This window comes from Stenella coeruleoalba (assembly GCF_951394435.1).
Source record: "Stenella coeruleoalba genome assembly, chromosome: 1".
NCBI classification, from domain to species: domain Eukaryota; kingdom Metazoa; phylum Chordata; class Mammalia; order Artiodactyla; family Delphinidae; genus Stenella; species Stenella coeruleoalba.
Genome location: NC_137169.1, coordinates 143,344,237 through 143,362,721, shown reverse-complemented (window position 1 = coordinate 143,362,721; position 18,485 = coordinate 143,344,237). Strand labels below are relative to the sequence as shown.

At 46.3% G+C, this 18,485-nt stretch overlaps 1 protein-coding gene across 1 annotated transcript in view; it reads left to right on the top strand.

The window, feature by feature from the left end:
• Positions 1 to 6,144: 6,144 nt before the first annotated feature.
• DUSP10 (dual specificity phosphatase 10) overlaps positions 6,145 to 18,485 on the top strand; it is a 39,368-nt gene continuing 27,027 nt past the window's right edge. The window contains exons 1-2 of the mRNA XM_079932746.1: positions 6,145 to 6,235; positions 8,402 to 9,255. Of these exons, the coding sequence (XP_079788872.1) occupies positions 8,445 to 9,255 (811 nt within the window). The 5' untranslated portion in view covers positions 6,145 to 6,235; positions 8,402 to 8,444. The remainder of the gene's footprint in view (positions 6,236 to 8,401; positions 9,256 to 18,485) is intronic.

The following is an 18,485-nucleotide window of genomic DNA, read 5'->3' as shown; positions in this document are numbered from 1 at the left end:
AAACTCTAAGTATGCTAACAAACAAGTGATGTGTAAACAGTGGGAGTCCCCAGAGACAGACACTTAACATCTGCATAAACAATTCAGAAGACAATTGAATTTAGGGACTTCAGAGGAGACCAAATCAGTAGCTAGAAAAGCATCAGATGAACCAGGGTATGCATCTAAAAAAATCCAACAATTCAAGGGCACATATAAGAAAAATGTTATTCATTCATTCATTCATTCACTGACTCATTCATTCATTCAACAGAACCTACTGAGCTCACACTGTGTGCTAGCTCCTGTTAGGGAGGGGACAGCAACACGACAAGGCGTGGTTGGCAAAAGAGATGTCTTAGGCCCTTCATTGAATCTGTCAGTCGAGCCTGCAGTCAAATCAAAACATTGACAAAGTTTAGAGCACTATTTGGGAGAATTCTGGAAACCAAGTGGAAGATTGATTCGGTCCCAAACATGGAGGATGCAGTGGTGAGAGAGACCACACGAAGACATAATGGACTCAGAAGTTCGGGAGAAAGTAGAGAAAAAACAGCAAATTCTTACAAGGAGGCAATTAAAAATATCCTGGCAGTCTGGAGGCTGAAGGGGATATGATAAAAGTTAATACAATCACAGAGACCATGAATTAAATAACACAGAATGGTTAAAAACAGATGTTCTGGTGCCAGATTGTCAGGGTTCAAATGTTACCTCTGCTGCTTTCCAGCTGTGTGACGTGGGGCAGATTACTTAATCCGTCTGTACTTCTGTTTCCTCATCTTTAAATTAAGACTAATAAAAGTACCTACTTACAGCATCCATGTAGATGTGAAGATTGAAATGAGTTAACGCCTGTGGATCTCTTTCAACTCTGCTTGGCACGAAGCAAAACACTAAGAAATGTTACCTGTTTTTTTTTTTTTTTTTCCAAATGCCAAATCTTTAGAATCAGTTCAGTCAATGTTTAATTGTAAAGGAAATGAGGCTCATTATGACACACTCAGTAATCTAAAGGGAACTTGTAATATCCGGAAGCGGTACCCTCTTAACTTGCTAAGAGATGCTGAGAAGGTTAGATTAATTCCTTCATGTTAGACCTGCAACAAGTCCTAAGGGGGTTTAGGAATGCTAAGGATGCCTGTTTATCTTCTATCTTTGCATCCCACAACACACAACACAATCTGACACAGGCTCCTGAGGCTGGGAGACTCTGGATCTGATGGCATTTCCTAGTGAGAAAATAATTGCTCAGCTTGGCAAAGGGGAAAATGTTAAGTCTTTGATGTAGCAACATGTAATAATAATAGGCCATCCACTGCAGAGCAATGCATTGCCAGAAACCAAGGGCCAGTGAGTTAGTTTTTGTTTTTCTTCCAAGGAAATAAGTTGGTGTCAATGATCCACACACTTGGGTTTATCCAGAATTCTCTTGACAAAGAGCAGTAGGCATGTGTGAGGTCACAAATGGCGGGTGACTGGAAGGGGAGGAAAAACTAACTGCCTGGAATGGGGATTTCTCAATGCAGTTGAGACAGAGAGCTTCTTAACTCCCCCAAGCCAACTGGTCAGTCACCAACTCTACTGTCAGGCTGGACTTTGAAATGAGGGCTGAGGTCAAGTCCTGAGGTCAAGCACGGTGCTGGGCCATGCCCTCTCCATTCTCCGGGTCTCAGATCGGCTTCATGGTAAAACAGTGGACCAGGATTTAAAAAAAAAAAACAAATAGAACACATAAAAGTACCAGAATCTTTCCTTCGAATGAAATCTTACTTTGGAGTTTCAGGAATAATATATTCATATACATCTCAAGTGTGGAGGAGTGGCGGGGTGGGACGTGGCCTCAGAGCCCCACCAGCTCACTGCTGCGTGGATTCACTCATCCCCACTTGCATTGCATCCCTTCTCCCTCTGGCTCATCCTAACACAGTTTGAAAGCCACTGGCCTAGATAAGCTCTAAAGTCCCCTCCAGGTCTAGCATTCTGTGGTTCTGGTGCCTTCGGCACTAAAGTGACCTCAAATCGAAGGAGCAATTACAGGTTCTAGAACAGCACTGGCCAACAGAAACATGTAAACTGCATAAGTCAGTAGAAATTTTCTAATAGTCATAGTCTAAGAAGTAAACACGAAACAGGTAAAATTCATTTTACTAACATATGTTATTTAACCCAAAGTATCCAAACTATAAACAATTCAATATGTAATGAATTTAAAAGTAATGGAGATCTTTTACATTTTTTATATGACGTTTTCAAAATCCAGTGTGCATTTTAAACTTACAGCACATCTCAAATCAGACGTATCACATTTCAAGCATTAAACAGCCACATGTGGCAAGTGGCTACCTCACCGAACACAAAGATAAAGAACCTTAAATGCCTCAGAGCCTTTTCCTGAGTCCCAAGTGCACTTTACCCATGAATGTAAAGGGAAAGATCTGTATAGGCCTCCTGTGTTCAAACTCATGGACAGTGAGACAGGCAGATGGGTCCACTTCTGTTTCCTTCACCCACAGGTACTGCAGTGGTCTCCTCTTGCAGGGGATCCTTCTCCTCAACCTTCCTCTAGGCCTAGAAATGTCATAGGATATTTCAACAGGCTGGTCTCAGTGACCTCAACTGCTTGCCCCCTCATTTTTCTATCCCTCAGCTCATTCCCCACTTCTTGCTGATTTAATATCACCTTTATCCTGCAATTTCTTCTTGCTAAATTTTCTCTAAGTCTTTCTCTGCCTTAATTCTTGTACCTCCAGGAATCCACTTTGACCTTGAGTATTATTTTGAAAACTTGGCTCTCACCCAGTCCCGACCTGCTGCCATTAGTTCCCACATACTTAACCATTTGCGTGAACATAAAGGCAGGCATTTAATTAATACATTTGTTCGACATTATCCATATTATGTCTTATATGCTGGCTTAAGTTAGCTTCATCTTTTTGCTTTAACACATGGTGTTTTGCCCTGAAAATAACAATAAATATTTTTCTCAAGATGTTTGTTTGTAGGAACAAATGGCTCAGTACAATCATGTTAGAACACTCAAATGCAGAGAAGATGCTTCACTGTTTCTTTGGGACTAAAACTGAACACTAAGGCTTTGCCAGTTATTTGTACACAGATCAGGTTCATAGCCATTGGCTGGTTGGCATTACAAATTTAAATCTAAGGGTAGTACTTCAGATACTATTTCCACATTTATGACTCAAAACATGGAACAAAATCATCTCTTTTTGTAGAAAAGAAGCTTAGAAGAGTAGTGACTAAAAAAAATCCAGCTGTAATCTGTTTTTTTTCCTACCACTGCAATTTGAGTATGAACTATACACTTAGAGATGCTTAACTTAAAAAATAATTACATCTTTGTATATGTTAACGACATGTTTATTCCATGTTTCAGGCTTGATAAATGATGAGGAATTTTGCCATCTTTCCCAATTTTTCATCCTGGATGGCTTAGATTCTTAGCCAACTAAATTATAATAATCCACCAGTTTGAAACTCTAATAAAATAATCATCTCATTCAATGAATTACATTTCTTTTTAAAGTTGCTTTCCCCTTCTGGGCCTTGTAGAAAGACTTTTAAGAACTATTCTGCAATTGTATAAATTCCTACTTTGTTTGGACTTAGATACTGATAGATATTGAGATATTAGCATTGAGTTCATAACTTACAGATCATAAGTACTTTGAAATAGAGGGACCCTATTTGCTAAAGCAAACACAATGCTTTTTTCTTTTTTTTTTTTACTGAAGGCCCTTTACCTGCAGACGATCCTTTTTTCCCCCCCTGAGTGCTTGCACCAGAACTTTTCCTTTTTCTTCTAAGCTGGGGTCTTGCTATTTTACAGATAAATGAATACAGTGACTCTGGATGAACAGACACAAGAGAAGTGAGTCAGAATCAGGACTTATAACCAGAACTCTCCAACCTTGAGTTAGTGAATATTTTTTTCAATACTTATCTATGGATAGGAAAAGGCAAGCTATTAAAGTTCCAAATAGATCTAGGGTTAGAGCCTCTGGGAAGTTCTTTTCTGATTTCTGTGGAAATTATCCAGAACCCACCTTTCTTGGCCAGGACCTGCTGATCCCCAAAGGTGTAAGGATCAAATGGTGTACCCTAACCACTCATTAGTTATCATTAAGGGGTACGGTCTATGCGTGTTGGTGTATGAGTTGTGGGGCGTGGGGCAACAAAAATGCTTTCCTGTTTAAGATGACTGCATGCATTTACTTCAGTCTGAAACACTGTCGTGAAACCCGGACTGTGTGTCTATGCATATATGGGAATATGAGAATATATATATCCCCAGAGGTACCCAAAGGGATGTCTCAGCTCATTGAGCATAGCTGGTCAGCCGGCCAAGGTTTGGCATCGTCAGATTTCAGATCTGCACTTAAAGCCAATGACATGAATATGTCGCTGCCACTTAGCTTGCTTATTAGGCTTGGATCCTGAAGTATGTCTCCAAACACCTTCAATCTGGTAAGAAGAAATCATAGTCAAATATTCTCTAGCGCTCTCTGAGACAGGAGAGGGGGGAAAAGGAAAAAAAGCTCTATATTTCTTTAGGGTTCCTTGATGCAAACTCTCTGCAGTTCATCTCCTCATCTCCACTTCTTTTCGTACCTCAAGACTTTCCCGCAGTTTCCCTGGTATTTTCCTGATGATGCACAGGCAGGCTCGCCATCCTCCCACCCCCTCTCCCCCCAATCCAATCCCCTCTTCTGCCGCGCGCCTCAGCCGGCGACCACTCCGGCGAAAGTCGCGAGAACCAAGAGGGGAGCGCCGCCTTCACGACGCTCCGCCGGCCACACTCAGTCGGTTATTTACTCAGCTCCGGCTCCTTTCCGCCAGCCGCTGCTGTTCCAGAAGCTCCGGGCAGGCGGTCCTCGGCTCGCTGGGGCCCTACGCGGTGGCCGGTAACTGCCGAGGCGCGCGGGGAAGGCGGGCTGCGGGTCGGTCGCGCGCGGCTCTGAGGAGCGGGGCGCGAGGACCCTGCGGGCGGGGTGGGAGAGGGGCCGCGGGCGGGCAGAGGGCCAGGCCTGGGTGGCGAGGCAGACGCACTCCAGGCCCCGGGACGCCCGGCCTAGGGGGTGGCGCCTGTGCCGCCCCTCGGGGCGCGCCCCCTGTAGCTTCTGGCCCGGGTCCAGGCCGCCGCCTCCAAGCAGCCCGCCGCAGCGCTGCCTTCGTGCTACGGGTGGAGCCCCGGTAGGCAGGCGGGGAAAGCGGGGGCGTGACAGGGGCGCAGATATAGGAGAGCCAGAGGGCGCCGCGCCACCTCCGCGCTGGGTAGCAGTAGGGCAGCCGGAGGGGCAGCGACATCTGCGGGCGGGCAGCCGACGCTTCCTGGCGGCGCGGGGCCGAGGGGGTGGCCCGGAGGACTCGGGCTGCGGCGAGGCTGGAGGGCCTCACTGCCCGTGGGCAGACGGCCGGCTCGCCAGACGCCCCAGAGCCCAGGTCCCCAGCGCGTGGCCCCAAGCCGCGGACTGGAGAAGAAGCGACGCCCCTGGCGGCATGCTCACATGCATCCCCCCGCGCGGGTGGCTCGGCGACGTCTGTGAATCTTGGGTTTATCAAGTCACGTCGAGCGACTCGGAGAACCTGTTCTTCCCGCTGGGGAGAGTGATCATTCTCGTTGCCACTTGCTTGTAGAAAGTTACTCCAACACGTTTGATCATCCGTCCAGAGTAAGAAGGGAAAGAAATAGCGTGGTCTGTCCGGGGGTGAGGGGACTTAGGGGGATCCCGCCAAGTGGGCAGAGCCAGTTTTAGCTGGAGCGGCGAGTCCAGCCCACTGACAATCCGGAAAGGGTTAACTGCATCCTGCCGGTTCGGTTTACATGTAAATAGAGAGCAGCTGCTCCGCGCGGGCCCCAGTTGGCCCTTTTAAGTTTTTGATTGGTTGCCAATGACATCACCGCCCGTGTTATAACACTGTGGACCCGAAGCGGCGTCGGATAAACCCTCCTTAAGGAGGCAAGGCCACGCCCTGGCTCCGCCCTCTCCAGCCACCCATTGGCCGCGGGCTGCTGCGAAGTAGCGGTTAGCTTTCTCTGGATTTCTATTGGTCCAACGCGCCGTCGGTCGGCAGCCGGCCCGCCCCCTCAGAACCTTACATTTACAGTGTAGCAAAAGAGAAAGTAACTATGTTGCTGCTGGAGATCAATGAAGCCAAGTGAATGAGGGCTGAATGTGCGAATCCACAGCCGAAGCGGAGCGCCAGATAGTGGAGGGTTACACTTATTTATGAAGTAAGTGGAAGTCATCGTGACTACTCCCGAGAGCCCGGGAGTGTAAGGCGGTGTGAATGTGTGTGTGTGTGTGTGTGTGTGTGTGTGTGTGTGTGTGTGTTGCGATGGTCACGGAAGAGCCACAGCAGGTGAGGTTAAAGGGTTCCGGCTGTTGCCTCACGCTGCCCTGTGCGTTTACTCTCTCTGCAGTCTACTTGGATTGGGGGCGAGGAAAAAATGAGGTTTGTTGGGACGTTTTGCGGCAGTTTTAAATGCCAGGGACTTGTTAGTGCGCTGTGTTGCGAAGGGGGATGTTAAGTGCCCCAGGAGTGGGGAAGGAGCATTCTCTGACCACTTCATTTTCTTTCCAGCCCCTGACTAGAGGTGGAAGGACGACTAGCGAGGGAGAGGGGATAGCTCAGTATTTCTCTGGGAGGTTTCCTAAGCTAGTCTGGATGGTTTCACGGGCAATATATATTTACGCCCGACCCTCTGCTGCAGGGATGCAGATCTCTTTATACACTCCGCGCGTGTGTGTGAGAGAGAGTGTGTGTGCGCCGCGCACTCCGTGTGGAGGTGGGAGTCCCAGCTTGTGTCTCCGTGAACACGCTCATGCCCCTTTCAAGGGAAGTGGACTGTTGATCCTGGGAGGTACCCTACCAGGTAACACAATAGCAAAGACTTTCACTGCTTGGTCCAGCTGGGAAACAGTTATAGCTTCTGGAATAGTACTTGCTCTTCAAAAAATACTACGCAAGGGAGGGAGGGAAGGAGGGAGGGCGGGAGGGCAAGGGAGGAAAGAAGGGAGGGAAGAAAAGAGGAAGGGGGGGAGAAAAGGGGTTGGGTCCTTCTTGCCCATCCAAAGGTGGTGAGAGAAAGCTGAGTCGGTGGCGATCTGTGGATGTGATACGTGCGTGTCCCTGTGTGTGTGAATGTGTGGATTCTGCCTGTGACATTTTGGCTCTGTGTCAGAGAGTGGTGACAGTCCTGTGTAGAGGGATGTTCGATGACATTTTTCCAGACATCTCTTAAAGTTCGTTTAGATGAGCTACTCTTGCATGGGGTTTGGGTTCTTTTCTGTGTGTATGTCTAATAGGAGAGGAGCCATCAGGGCCCGGGTGTGGAGTGCCCCTGTGCCTACAGGGAGGAAGGAACTGTCCCTTTGCACGCGCCCTCTCATGAGACAGGAGATAGACCCCTGAGCAACTCTTTACTTCCCACAAGGACGGGCTCATTGGGAAGTCTTCTTAATGAATCCATCCTCTTGAAGAGGGGGGATATCTGTGTGGGATTGAAAGATTATGCATAACGGCTGCCTCCCATTGAGAAGATCTCTAGGATGTGCCTGTGGGGAAAGAAGGAGGGAGGAGAGTTGAAGTGGTCCTTTCCTTAAAGGCAGCAAGGGAGCAATCCAAGGGATGGATCTGCCAGAGTTGGGGTTTCCAGACCTGGCTCCTTGGCTTGAGGCTTCATTCTAGGAGACTAGTTTGTAATGAAAGAGGAAATGCAGATTAATTTATAAGAGGCTAATTGGAAACATGGGAGGTTTTAATATGACTTTGTTGTGCTTTTCAAAGGACTCAGTAGAATGGAAAGTAAGAATAGCTGGCAGTTAAAGAGATTCACTTAGGGGGATGCTTTCATTTTGATGTGCAGAAAGTTGACATCCGCCCCTGATGTATATTTAGCTGCCGTATATTCCCGTGAGCCATGCCAGCACTCTTGGTCATTCCTTTACCTTTGCAGTGGGTGAAGGAATTACATGGAAAGTATGCACGGGTGGACGCATGGGTCTTTCTCAGACGGTTGCATTAACTTCTGCCCAGGAGATGAGGCCCAGAAGAGATGCCTCTTAAGAGCCTTCCCTTCTGTCTTCAGCTTTTCTAATTCTTTGTGCTTTTACCTTTTCTCAGGCTGGACTTTGGTGTGGGTCGGTGGAAGGTTGTTCATCAACATTTGCATAGACTTTACATCCAACCTTAGACTTAGCAAGAACTGGGGGGTCCTCAGGTTTGCATCTTCTTTGAATCCATAGCAATGAGCTTCAGGCTTTGAGAGTGACAGGGTAAAGGGCACTTAGGACAACTTCGCTCAGAGGGATGCAAAGCCCCTTCCTAGGGATTGGATTCGACTGCCTTTTGTGTCACATGACTTTATTCTTTCTTTCCCCCCTCCCCTTCTTTACAGACTGTCTTGAGTTCTTCTTGAATTGCCAGTTTTCAGCCTCCTCATGCCTCCGTCTCCTTTAGACGACAGGGTAGTGGTGGCACTGTCTAGGCCTGTACGACCTCAGGATCTCAACCTTTGTTTAGACTCTAGCTACCTTGGCTCTGCCACCCCTGGCAGTACCAGCCACCCTCCTGTCATCGCCACCACCGTTGTGTCCCTAAAGGCTGCGAATCTGACGTATATGCCCTCATCCAGCGGCTCTGCCCGCTCCCTGAATTGTGGATGCAGCAGTGCCAGCTGCTGCACTGTGGCAACCTACGACAAGGACAATCAGGCCCCAACCCAAGCCGTTGCCGCCGGCACCACCACCACCACCATTGGAAGCTCTACCACCTGCCCGGCCAACCAGATGGTCAACAACAGTGAGAACGCAGGCTCTCTAAGTCCATCAGGTGGGGTGGGCAGCCCTGTGTCAGGGACCCCCAAGCAGCTAGCCAGCATCAAAATAATCTACCCCAATGACTTGGCAAAGAAGATGACCAAATGCAGCAAGAGTCACCTGCCGAGCCAGGGCCCCGTCATCATTGACTGCCGGCCCTTCATGGAGTACAACAAGAGTCACATCCAAGGAGCTGTCCACATTAACTGTGCCGATAAGATCAGCCGGCGGAGACTACAGCAGGGCAAGATCACTGTCTTAGACTTGATTTCCTGTAGGGAAGGCAAAGACTCTTTCAAGAGGATCTTTTCCAAAGAAATTATAGTTTATGATGAGAATACCAATGAGCCGAGCCGAGTGATGCCCTCCCAGCCACTGCACGTAGTTCTCGAGTCCCTGAAGAGAGAAGGCAAAGAACCTCTGGTGTTGAAAGGTAATGCCCCCACCCCCTCCCTGAGCACAGTCCTGGTAAGCCTGGGGTCACTCTGGGTTTTCTCTTAGAAGTAACAGCATCCTCCTGCAAAAAAGAAAAACAAAAACAGAATTGCCTATCTTCTTCTTGTCTTCCCTTCCATGCCCTCTCAATTATTTTGGGGTTGGGAGAGAAACCCAGCAGCCTTGAACTGATAGCCAGAAGATTTGGGCTCTAGTCTTCATTCACCTTCTCATTTGCATTGTGCAAGTCATTTCCCCTCTTGGAGACCGTTTTCTCATCTTTCTATAAAGGGGCTTTATGACACCAGATGGCATCTCCAGTCATGCCTGGTCTGGTAGTTCTAGTCCAGTCAAACTAGCTGGAAAGTTCTTGTCTCTCAGACTTAATCAAAGTTGATGGAACAGAGGAAACCGCAACTGGGGTGAACTACAGGGAAACCTCCAGGTACCAGTTTTTGGTGGGAAATTCTTCCTCTTTCTCACCTCTCTGAAAGTGACCTTCAGGAAGGGCAGAGAGCTGTATTCTAAGGTCCCTCACAAAGTATAAGTTCACCCCAAACATCCGTTCCTCTGCCAGAGCTTCAAGGGACAGAGTCATTTTTATGAAATACTCCCCAGCCCCGCCCCCCAGTTCCTTCTGGCATCACCTGACAACCGTTGGCATCATGGCTCTCCCTAAGATGGGGTGGTGGGTCACTTGCCCCACTGAGCACAGAATAACTGGCAGGTCAGTGTCGCTGAGCCCTGGCAGCAGGAATTAATTGCTCCCTGGTCTCTGGGCTCCTTCCACACAGCATTGCCTAACCTAGTAGTGGAGCCCGCGTCTCGTATCCAGCCCAGGTGTGCCTCTTTGCCCTCGGATGCCATTCTTTGGGGCACTGCACACCACACTTCATCTTCGGTGTCTTCTGTCAGGGGGTAGTGGTGGTAGTGAGAGATAGGCATCTTATTTCTTCTCTTCCCAAGTGTGTTGAGTCAAGGCATACAGTCTGGGCCACATCACCAGCCAGTCTCGTGCGGTGTGTAGACCAAAGACGTTGCTGGGTTCCTTTGAACACCTTGCATATTTAAATTGCAACAGGCCATTGGGCTGAGCAAGTTAGGAGTTTTACCTTTGTGGGCCAGCTCTGCCATTCTTCTTCTTGTCTTCCCAATGGTGCAGTCTGCCTTTTGTTAAGCAGTGTTCTTAGAAATACAGTTCTGAATGTCTTTGACATCATCCCTTCTGCCCACCCTTACTGCCCTCAAACCTGCTCTTGTTGGGCTCAGCTAGCACAAAAGTATGGCTTTCCTTGGGCTGGTGGGCCCTCAGGAGAAGGAGAACATCATGGAAGTTGCATCCAGAGAGTTCCCAGCAGCTCCCAGGTATTTTTTTTTGGTGCTGATGGGTTTTCTTGGGGTTACAGATATGCTCAGATTTCCTCTGTGTACCCCTGTATTTTATTGTTTTGTATTCTTGTTTGGCTGACTTTGAGTGATTCCCAGTAGGTTTACCCAGCTAGCGTTCTGTCCCCATGATCTTGGCTTCTCTCATCTTTTTTGGATGAGAAAATACAGTCTCTAAACTTCCCATTTGTAATAGTTTGTCTTGGGGAGCCAAGAAGGGGAGAACCAATGCAATGATCTTGAGGGTGGTCTGTTGCTCATGTAGAGTAGATGTCATTGAGGGAAAGCAGACCTTTTGTGTCTGTATGATCTGAGGACAGGCATCACATAATCCACATGAAGATGACCCTGGACATAAACATAGGGTGATTAGGAAGAGGTGGAGATTCTACCCTCTACTTTGCAGTGGGCATTGTTGTGTATGAGTGTGGCTTGTCAATCGCTGGGCAATGAATCTCCTAGGTGTTACTGATCAAAGTGGGGTTCCTTTCCCCCTTTCCGGTGGATGCAGCTGAGAGCCCGGGCAGCCTGCGCTTGTTCCTCAGTGTCAGTGAGGAAGATTGCCTCAATGGGGCGGGGCCGGACATGCTGCTGACCTCACCACTGGGTGCCTGGGAGGCCGCTGTGAGGGCTCATCATTTTCGGGTTGGTGAGACACAGCGGCGGTCGACCTGGAAGACGCGCTGGTGGTAGAGGTTGGATTATTTGTAGTTTGGGGGGCTCTTTCTTCAAATATCTGGGAATTTGGTTGAATATATGTAGTTCAGGAGCAAAAGGATCAGTAATCTACTTTATTATTTTTGTCATTATTACTTTGGTCTCTTTTGGGGGAATGGCCTAAAATTGGGACCACAATGGGGAGGAAGGGAAAGAGATTGGTATTCGAATGCCCCTCGCTACCCTTTCATCTGGGTAAACCAAACGTTAATACCATAGCACCACTGAGGTGAAAAGTGGGGTGGGCATCTCTCAGAAGGCATAGCCAGCAACTTCTCCTAGGTTCTTGAGTGGGTCAAGCAGACCATTCTGGTCTGGCTTCTCTGCTGAGGTTTATTAGTAACCCCCTCCATTAGTGATGTAAGATTTTATTTTAGCGAGAGTGGCGGTGGTACCATTTTGGAATGAGTGACTTTTGTAGGGTAGATCTGGGGTGGGGGTAGTTAGAATCTAAGGTCGAAACTTCTAAGGCTTCATTAGCTTATTTTCAGAGATTTCAGTATAATCTCGGGTAATTTATGGCTGACCCATCTGATTCTCTGGTTTATGTTTGTAAACACCGGTTGCTACCCTCCCTGTCCAAGTTTTCTGTCCCCCTCTTTCAATGCCATGTTCTCCATTTTTGGTGCTGCCCGTCAAGCAGAGCGGCTGCTCAGATACCATTTTAGTCATGCTGTGTCAGGTTGGGAAGAAACTGATCAGAGGCGCAGAAGCCCCTGGGATTAAGTTACTCTTCTAATTTACAGTCCCGTCCCTGTTGTGACCTATGTCTGAATCTGTGTTTTCTTCTCATCTTCCGAAGAATAAATGGCATCAGACCTGTGCTTCTATTCAACCTGGCAAAAAATGATCCAAATGAATGTATATTTAGAGACCTGCAAAGTCTTTGAAAGAATTACAAGCTGTTTTACACAAAGTTGAGGTTTAATGTGATTTCTCACCCAACTCAATAAGGAGGCTAGACAGTTCTGGGTTTTCCAGAATGAGAGCTACCATCTTTGCCATGATGCTTATAAGACTCCCTTTCTTTTTAGCAAGGCTGTGTTCAGGGAAATAATTTGTCACTTACCTATGTAGGAAAGGTTAGTCTACCATCACCTCCTCTTGAAAGACAGTCTATGCCTTTAACATTTTTATTATGAAATATTTCAAATACAGAGAAACATAGAAAAGAGTATCATGGGCACCCATCTACCTAGTACCCAGATTAAACAATTGTTAACACTTTCCCTATTTGCTGTCTCTTCTTTTCTTGGTTGTTGAAAGATTTTAGAGTATAGACAATATTTGAATGTATTTCAATATGTTTCATGTTTAAACTTAATATTTTCAAATTAAGAAGGCTGGGAGTATTGTACAGTATAGTATGGACAACATTTTCACTCCTAAACACTGGTGTCATGTGCCCATTGTTGAGAGATTTTCGAGCTTGAAATTCCACTCTGACTAACTGGCTATCAGGTCTACGGAGAAGCATCCCCCCCGCCTCAGAGTGGGAGGTTTCCAGGCACCTCCTTGGGGGTCTCTAGTGCTCCCCTAACACGAGGGTCTGTCAGGGCCCGTGCCTGTACTTGCTCTGTGCTGTCACAAAACAAAGAGTGACTGATTGCTTCATCCTCCAACAGGCCTGCCTCTGTCTGTATCAGAGACATTTATTGGGGAGAGGGAGGGGGAAGAGTGAGCATCAATTCAGGAGGCTGATGCATAGGGAAGATTCCATGACAGAGAGAATTAGCTTCTTACGCTAGAAAACTTTCCTTCGCAACTCCTGAGATGAGCGACATAGGTGGCGCATTTTCCCATAGTCAAAAAGGGCTCTAAGTAAACACTTGCAGGCAGTGCTGAGTCTGATGACAAAGTGAAGGTCTATGTGCAGAAATCAGAGACCCCGGGGAAATATTCTTTCTCTTTCCTGCTTTGTTTTGTGAGGGGGAACAAAAGTCTTCCTCTTGCCTGTCAGGGATGTTAGGAGGATTTTTTCTTTTTCTTAAGCAGGTGAAATAAGGGCATAATATATACCCACAAATGTGTTATTCTGAGCTTCTGTTGAATATCCAAACATGCTGAATATTAGCCTTATAGCAAATGGTGGAGTGATCCAGGCAGGACTGGGGATCCAGCCTGTCTGGGCTCTAGTCTTGGCTCGCCCCTTACTAGCTCTGTGCCCTTTACTGATGGCTACTTCGCTTACTTCCTTGCTTTCCTCATTTACCAAAAAGGATATAACAGTAGCTGTCTCATGGTGGTAGTTTAGATATTAAATGAATTAATGGGTACAAAGTGTCTAGAACAGTTCCTCATACAGGGTGAACACTCAGTACATGTAGCTTAATATTATTACTGTTGGTCGAACAGAAATGATGGTATCAGTAAAAGTGCAATTTTAGCTCCTCTTCCAAAGGAGTGCAGATAACAAGCTAGGTATAGCAGTGAGTGTGTGTGTGTGTGTGTGTGTGTGTGTGTGTGTGTGTGTGTTGCTAGGGCTTAAAAATAACTTGGTGACTGTTACCTAATTTAAGTAGCATACAGTTGGAGTGCCAAGTAATTACAAAGACGTGTTGGGTCAGAAGGCCAGAGTAATTTAGGCATATCCTAGAATTATTTATTTGTAGGGGAGTTTGTAAAAACGTGATGATAAATCTGTCCAACGAATGTCCCATAACTAAATAATGAAAGTATAAAACAATTAAGCTTTGCTTTTTCTGGCCTCTCATCAGGCTGATTTATTTTTGGAATAAGGATTGTAGTCTGACTATAAAAGGGGAGGTGGAAGGAGGGGCAGTGTGCTTCATCTTGAAAAGTTCTCGAAGCTTTGAGTTGTGATGAGATGGAAGGTGGAGGGAAAAGGAGGAAATTCATTGAAAGACCCTCTCATGTCTTTAAGCGAGTCTTGAACCCTCCCCTGAATTGGTTCTCATTTGCCTACACCCTCTCTAAGCTTTTGGATGTACTATTCTGCTTCCTAATTGAAAGCGAAAAGCTGTTTCCTGTTCACTGTGTGTTCAGCAGAGTGGCGTTTAGCTCACTTACACCTGAGCTCCAATCGAGGCTTTTCTGCTGACCAGCTAGAGGTGTCCTTAGGCAACTCAGGTTACCCCTCTGAGCCCATTTCTCTTCATTGTACAACAGGGATAATTCCAACATCAAGGATGAACTCAGACAATGTAAATAGAGTGTCTGGAACGTAGATCGCTCTCAGTAAATCAGGTCCCTGGGCTCTGCTCCCCTACCCCGCCCATGGCCTTTCAGAACCTCTTCCATAAGACTGGGGGGGCGGGAGGGGAATGGGCCCTTGTTCTGAGCACAGCATTAGGGCGCATGTTAAGTAGGAACCACTTGTCCTCAACCATTCAGATCAGTTAAGTTAACCATCTGGCTTCTCAAGGACAAGTTCAAGAAACTCCTCCTAGCAGTGGTAGATAATGCTTTTAGATGAGAAAAAGCAGGGTAGAGGAAGAGAGATTTGGCAAAATCACAGGAGCAGAAACACTCTCTACCACGCAGCCTCGTGGTGCCTGTGCTCTCAGGAGCTGGCGTGCGTCTCTGACCAGGAGCTGCCCCTGCTTCCTTCATTCCAGTGTTAGCAGCAGCCAGACTCTCCCTGGCTCAGCATTGCTGGGGAGGGCATAGAAATATGTTGCTTTGTAGTCCCTAGGCAACTGTTTTCTAAAAGATTTTTTTTTTGATGTGGACCACTTTTAAAGTCTTTATTGAATTTGTCAGAGTGTTGCTTCTGTTTTATGTTTTGGTTTTTTGGCCACAAGGCATGTGGGACCCTAGCTCCCCAACCAGGGATTGAACCTGCACCCCTTGCATCGGAAGGTGAAGTCTTAACCACTGGACCACTAGGGAAGTCCCATCCCTAGGCAATTTAATTCTAGTAGGTAGATAAAGGTACACGAGGGCTTCCCTGGTGGCGCAGTGGTTGAGAGTCCGCCTGCCAATGCAGGGGACACGGGTTCGTGCCCCGGTCCGGGAAGATCCCACATGTTGTGGGGCAGCTGGGTCCGTGAGCCGTGGCCGCTGAGCCTGCGTGTCTGGAGCCTGTGCCCCGCAACGGGAGAGGCCACAACAGAGGCCCGTGTACCGCAAAAAAAAAAAAAAAAAAAAAAAAAAAAAAGGTACACGACACACAAGGGGCAGAAATTCTAATCCCAGGAGAGGTCATGTCACCTCTTCTGAACTCAAGTACCTCAGGTTTTAGAATAGGAAGGGGCCTTAGAGGTCACCTAGTCCAAGAGTCTTCACTGAAGGCTGTTCCTTGGAATCACCTGGGGCAATTTAAAACCTGGGATGCTCAGTTCCCACTTCCAGAGATTCTCATTAAACTGGTCTGGGGTCCAGCTGGAACATCAAGACTTTTAAAGGCCCCCCAGGTGGTTCTAACCTGCCGCAAACTTTGGGAACCATCCATCTCGTCCGGTCTTCTCATTATGCAGTTACAGAATTGGGGCCTAGAGAGGTTTATTGCTCATCCAGGGTCACATGCATGATTCATTTCAGAGCCTTAGTGCAAAAAAATAGGTCTTGCCAGGTTGATATGTTGATTATGTGTGTGTATTATTATCTAATGATAACAGTATCTATTGTATAGCATACACATATAAAGTAATATAATATATTTAATCAATCATTTTGAGTATCGCTACCTTTTTTCTTGAATTTTGAGATTTCAGTCCAGAAGTATAAGGACCTAAGTCTTTTGAAACCAGCAGACTCATGGTCCTGATATTTACCTGGATCATAGACGTATGAGACAAATGTTAATGATGTCAATCCCATCTTCTAGGGAATTTAATGGTTTCAGGAAGCGCTGGAAAACATTTATCAAAATGCGCCCCTGTACCCAAGTGTTTCAAGTTTCTAGGGACTTTTGGGTCTGTTGGGTTCCACGGATGTACAGCCTTGTGGGTACAGGAGATTCATTCATTATTTTCAACAAATATTACTGAATGCCTTCTATGTGCTAGGCACTGGTCTTCAGGCTGAGGCACCTGCCATCATAACTCTGATATTCTAAATGTTAGGATGAGAGCATATATATGGACCGGGCTAGTATTCCGAACTCTTTCCACCTTGAAGATCATGTACCTGTTCGGATCCTTCATCCTCTACTGCTCCACAATCTTGTTTAGGGAGCAGTTTATCTTTAGGAAATATCGTTCTCCTGGGAAGTACATGCTGGTGTGGCCTTTGGCTTTTTTCTCCTTTCTTTTTCCCTTTCAAGATAGAGTCTGGCCTTTTCTAAGCACATCGTTGTGGGCCAACAGATTTTCTTTCCGAAGTCTTGATCCGAACAGAATTTTTTTCTTTATTTGTCGTTTTTTTTAGTGGAAAAGGAAGCATACATTCTCTCTCTGCCTCAAGAAGCTCAGGGCGGACAGGCCTCCTCTGTGCATTGGAGTGGAACTTTGTAATCTGAACCTCACTAATTTGGGACATGTTGCTGATAGGGACAAGACCTGTGTTTATTTTTTCCTGCATGCTCTCTATGAAAAGAGGACATGCTAAGCAAACAAACACTGTAAATGGTATTTCAAAGACAAGGTTTTGGCTTGCTTAGGAAAAAAGAAGAGTTTGCGAGTACAGTTAAAAACCACTCTAAAGGACAGGGCTGGAATGAAAACACAAGTGTCTGTCATTTTGAAGCCTGTGCTATTTCCCCTAAACCATGTGGGCTCCTCTTGGGCAAATTTTCTGTGGCTGTGTATCCATGTACTTTATACTCTATATGAACATCATATAACTTTACTAATTCAGAAAAATGGGAGGGAAGAGAAAAGAATAAGGATGAACCACAGCCTGAATTTTATTGTAGAACATTTCAAAATATCCATTTTACATTCATGTTGATGTAGTGTCCTTTCTAATTATGAAGTCTCTGACTCTAGATGTTTTCATCCGTAAGCTAAGAGGAAGGTCTTAGCATCCTTTTTTTCTCAGCCTATTGTCTGTATCATCTATTATTACTTAAAAGTTGGGGGATATATATATATATATATATATATATATATATATATATATATATATATACACACACACCACTCCCCCCCCAGCAAGACCCATATTTTATGGAATTTAAAGGAAAAGGAAACTTGAGCCTATGCTTTTGGATAAAGAAATGATCTGTGCAGCTTGGTATTTTCATATAAGATAAAGGTTATTACCCCGTGCTCTGCCTCTGGCAAAGGGCAAAATCACTATCAGGAAGAAAAGGTTTGCAGATTCATCACATTATCCTTCTCGCCTTAATGTTTAATTTGTGGTGACGGTCTACTCATCGTGTGTTTTGCCCCCCTAAGACTGGAATTTCATGGAAAGCAAAACAAAGCCAAACTCTTCCCGAGTGCTTCGACAGAGGGTTTGGTTTTCTTTGTCTTCCCACCCGGTGGACCCCCGTCAGGCATCTGTTGCCCAATTCTCAATCAAGTAAATAGATGAAGCTGCCTGATCCAGGGGGCAGCGTCAGGCTGTCCTCCCCTCGAGGTGCGTAAGCTTCTCCCGTTATGATGTGAGCTCAAGTGATTTTATTTTGTGTCCCTGGGTAAGGAGGCTGTCACCACTCTGTGGCAGAACATTACTGTCCAGTGCTTTACTACTTGATGCTTATTCTATGGGAGAAATAATCCCACATTCTTTGCATCGCGGCCCCGGGTTCCACTACTCCTGGGCTAAATATCACCAGCTGTTGCTACTGGCAAGTGGAAAGGAAAAACAGATTGGGGGGAGAGGAAGTAGGAACAGGGGTATAGAGGGAGCAGAGCGGTGTGAGGGCAGAGGGTCCTCTCAGAGTCAGAGACAGCACCTTCCCGCTCTTGGACTGAGGTCCCAGGTTCCAGTTTTCAAGACTGTGAATTACTGTCATTAGTTATTACAGCGTGTCTGCGTCCCTCTTAAAATAATAAGATGAGACAGCCTTCTAAGGGGAGCTTCCTTGAAGGGATAGAGGACATTTTCTTGGGTCTTGTATTTCTAGTCTTACTAAATAGCATATTTTTATGATAAGATTTATAAGAACGCTCTGATGGTTCTCATGAAGTGAAATTTTACTCTGACCGTGGAACACCATTTAATCACATATAACTACTCTGGGTCTGACCAACCTATCATCCTCAAAATTAGAAA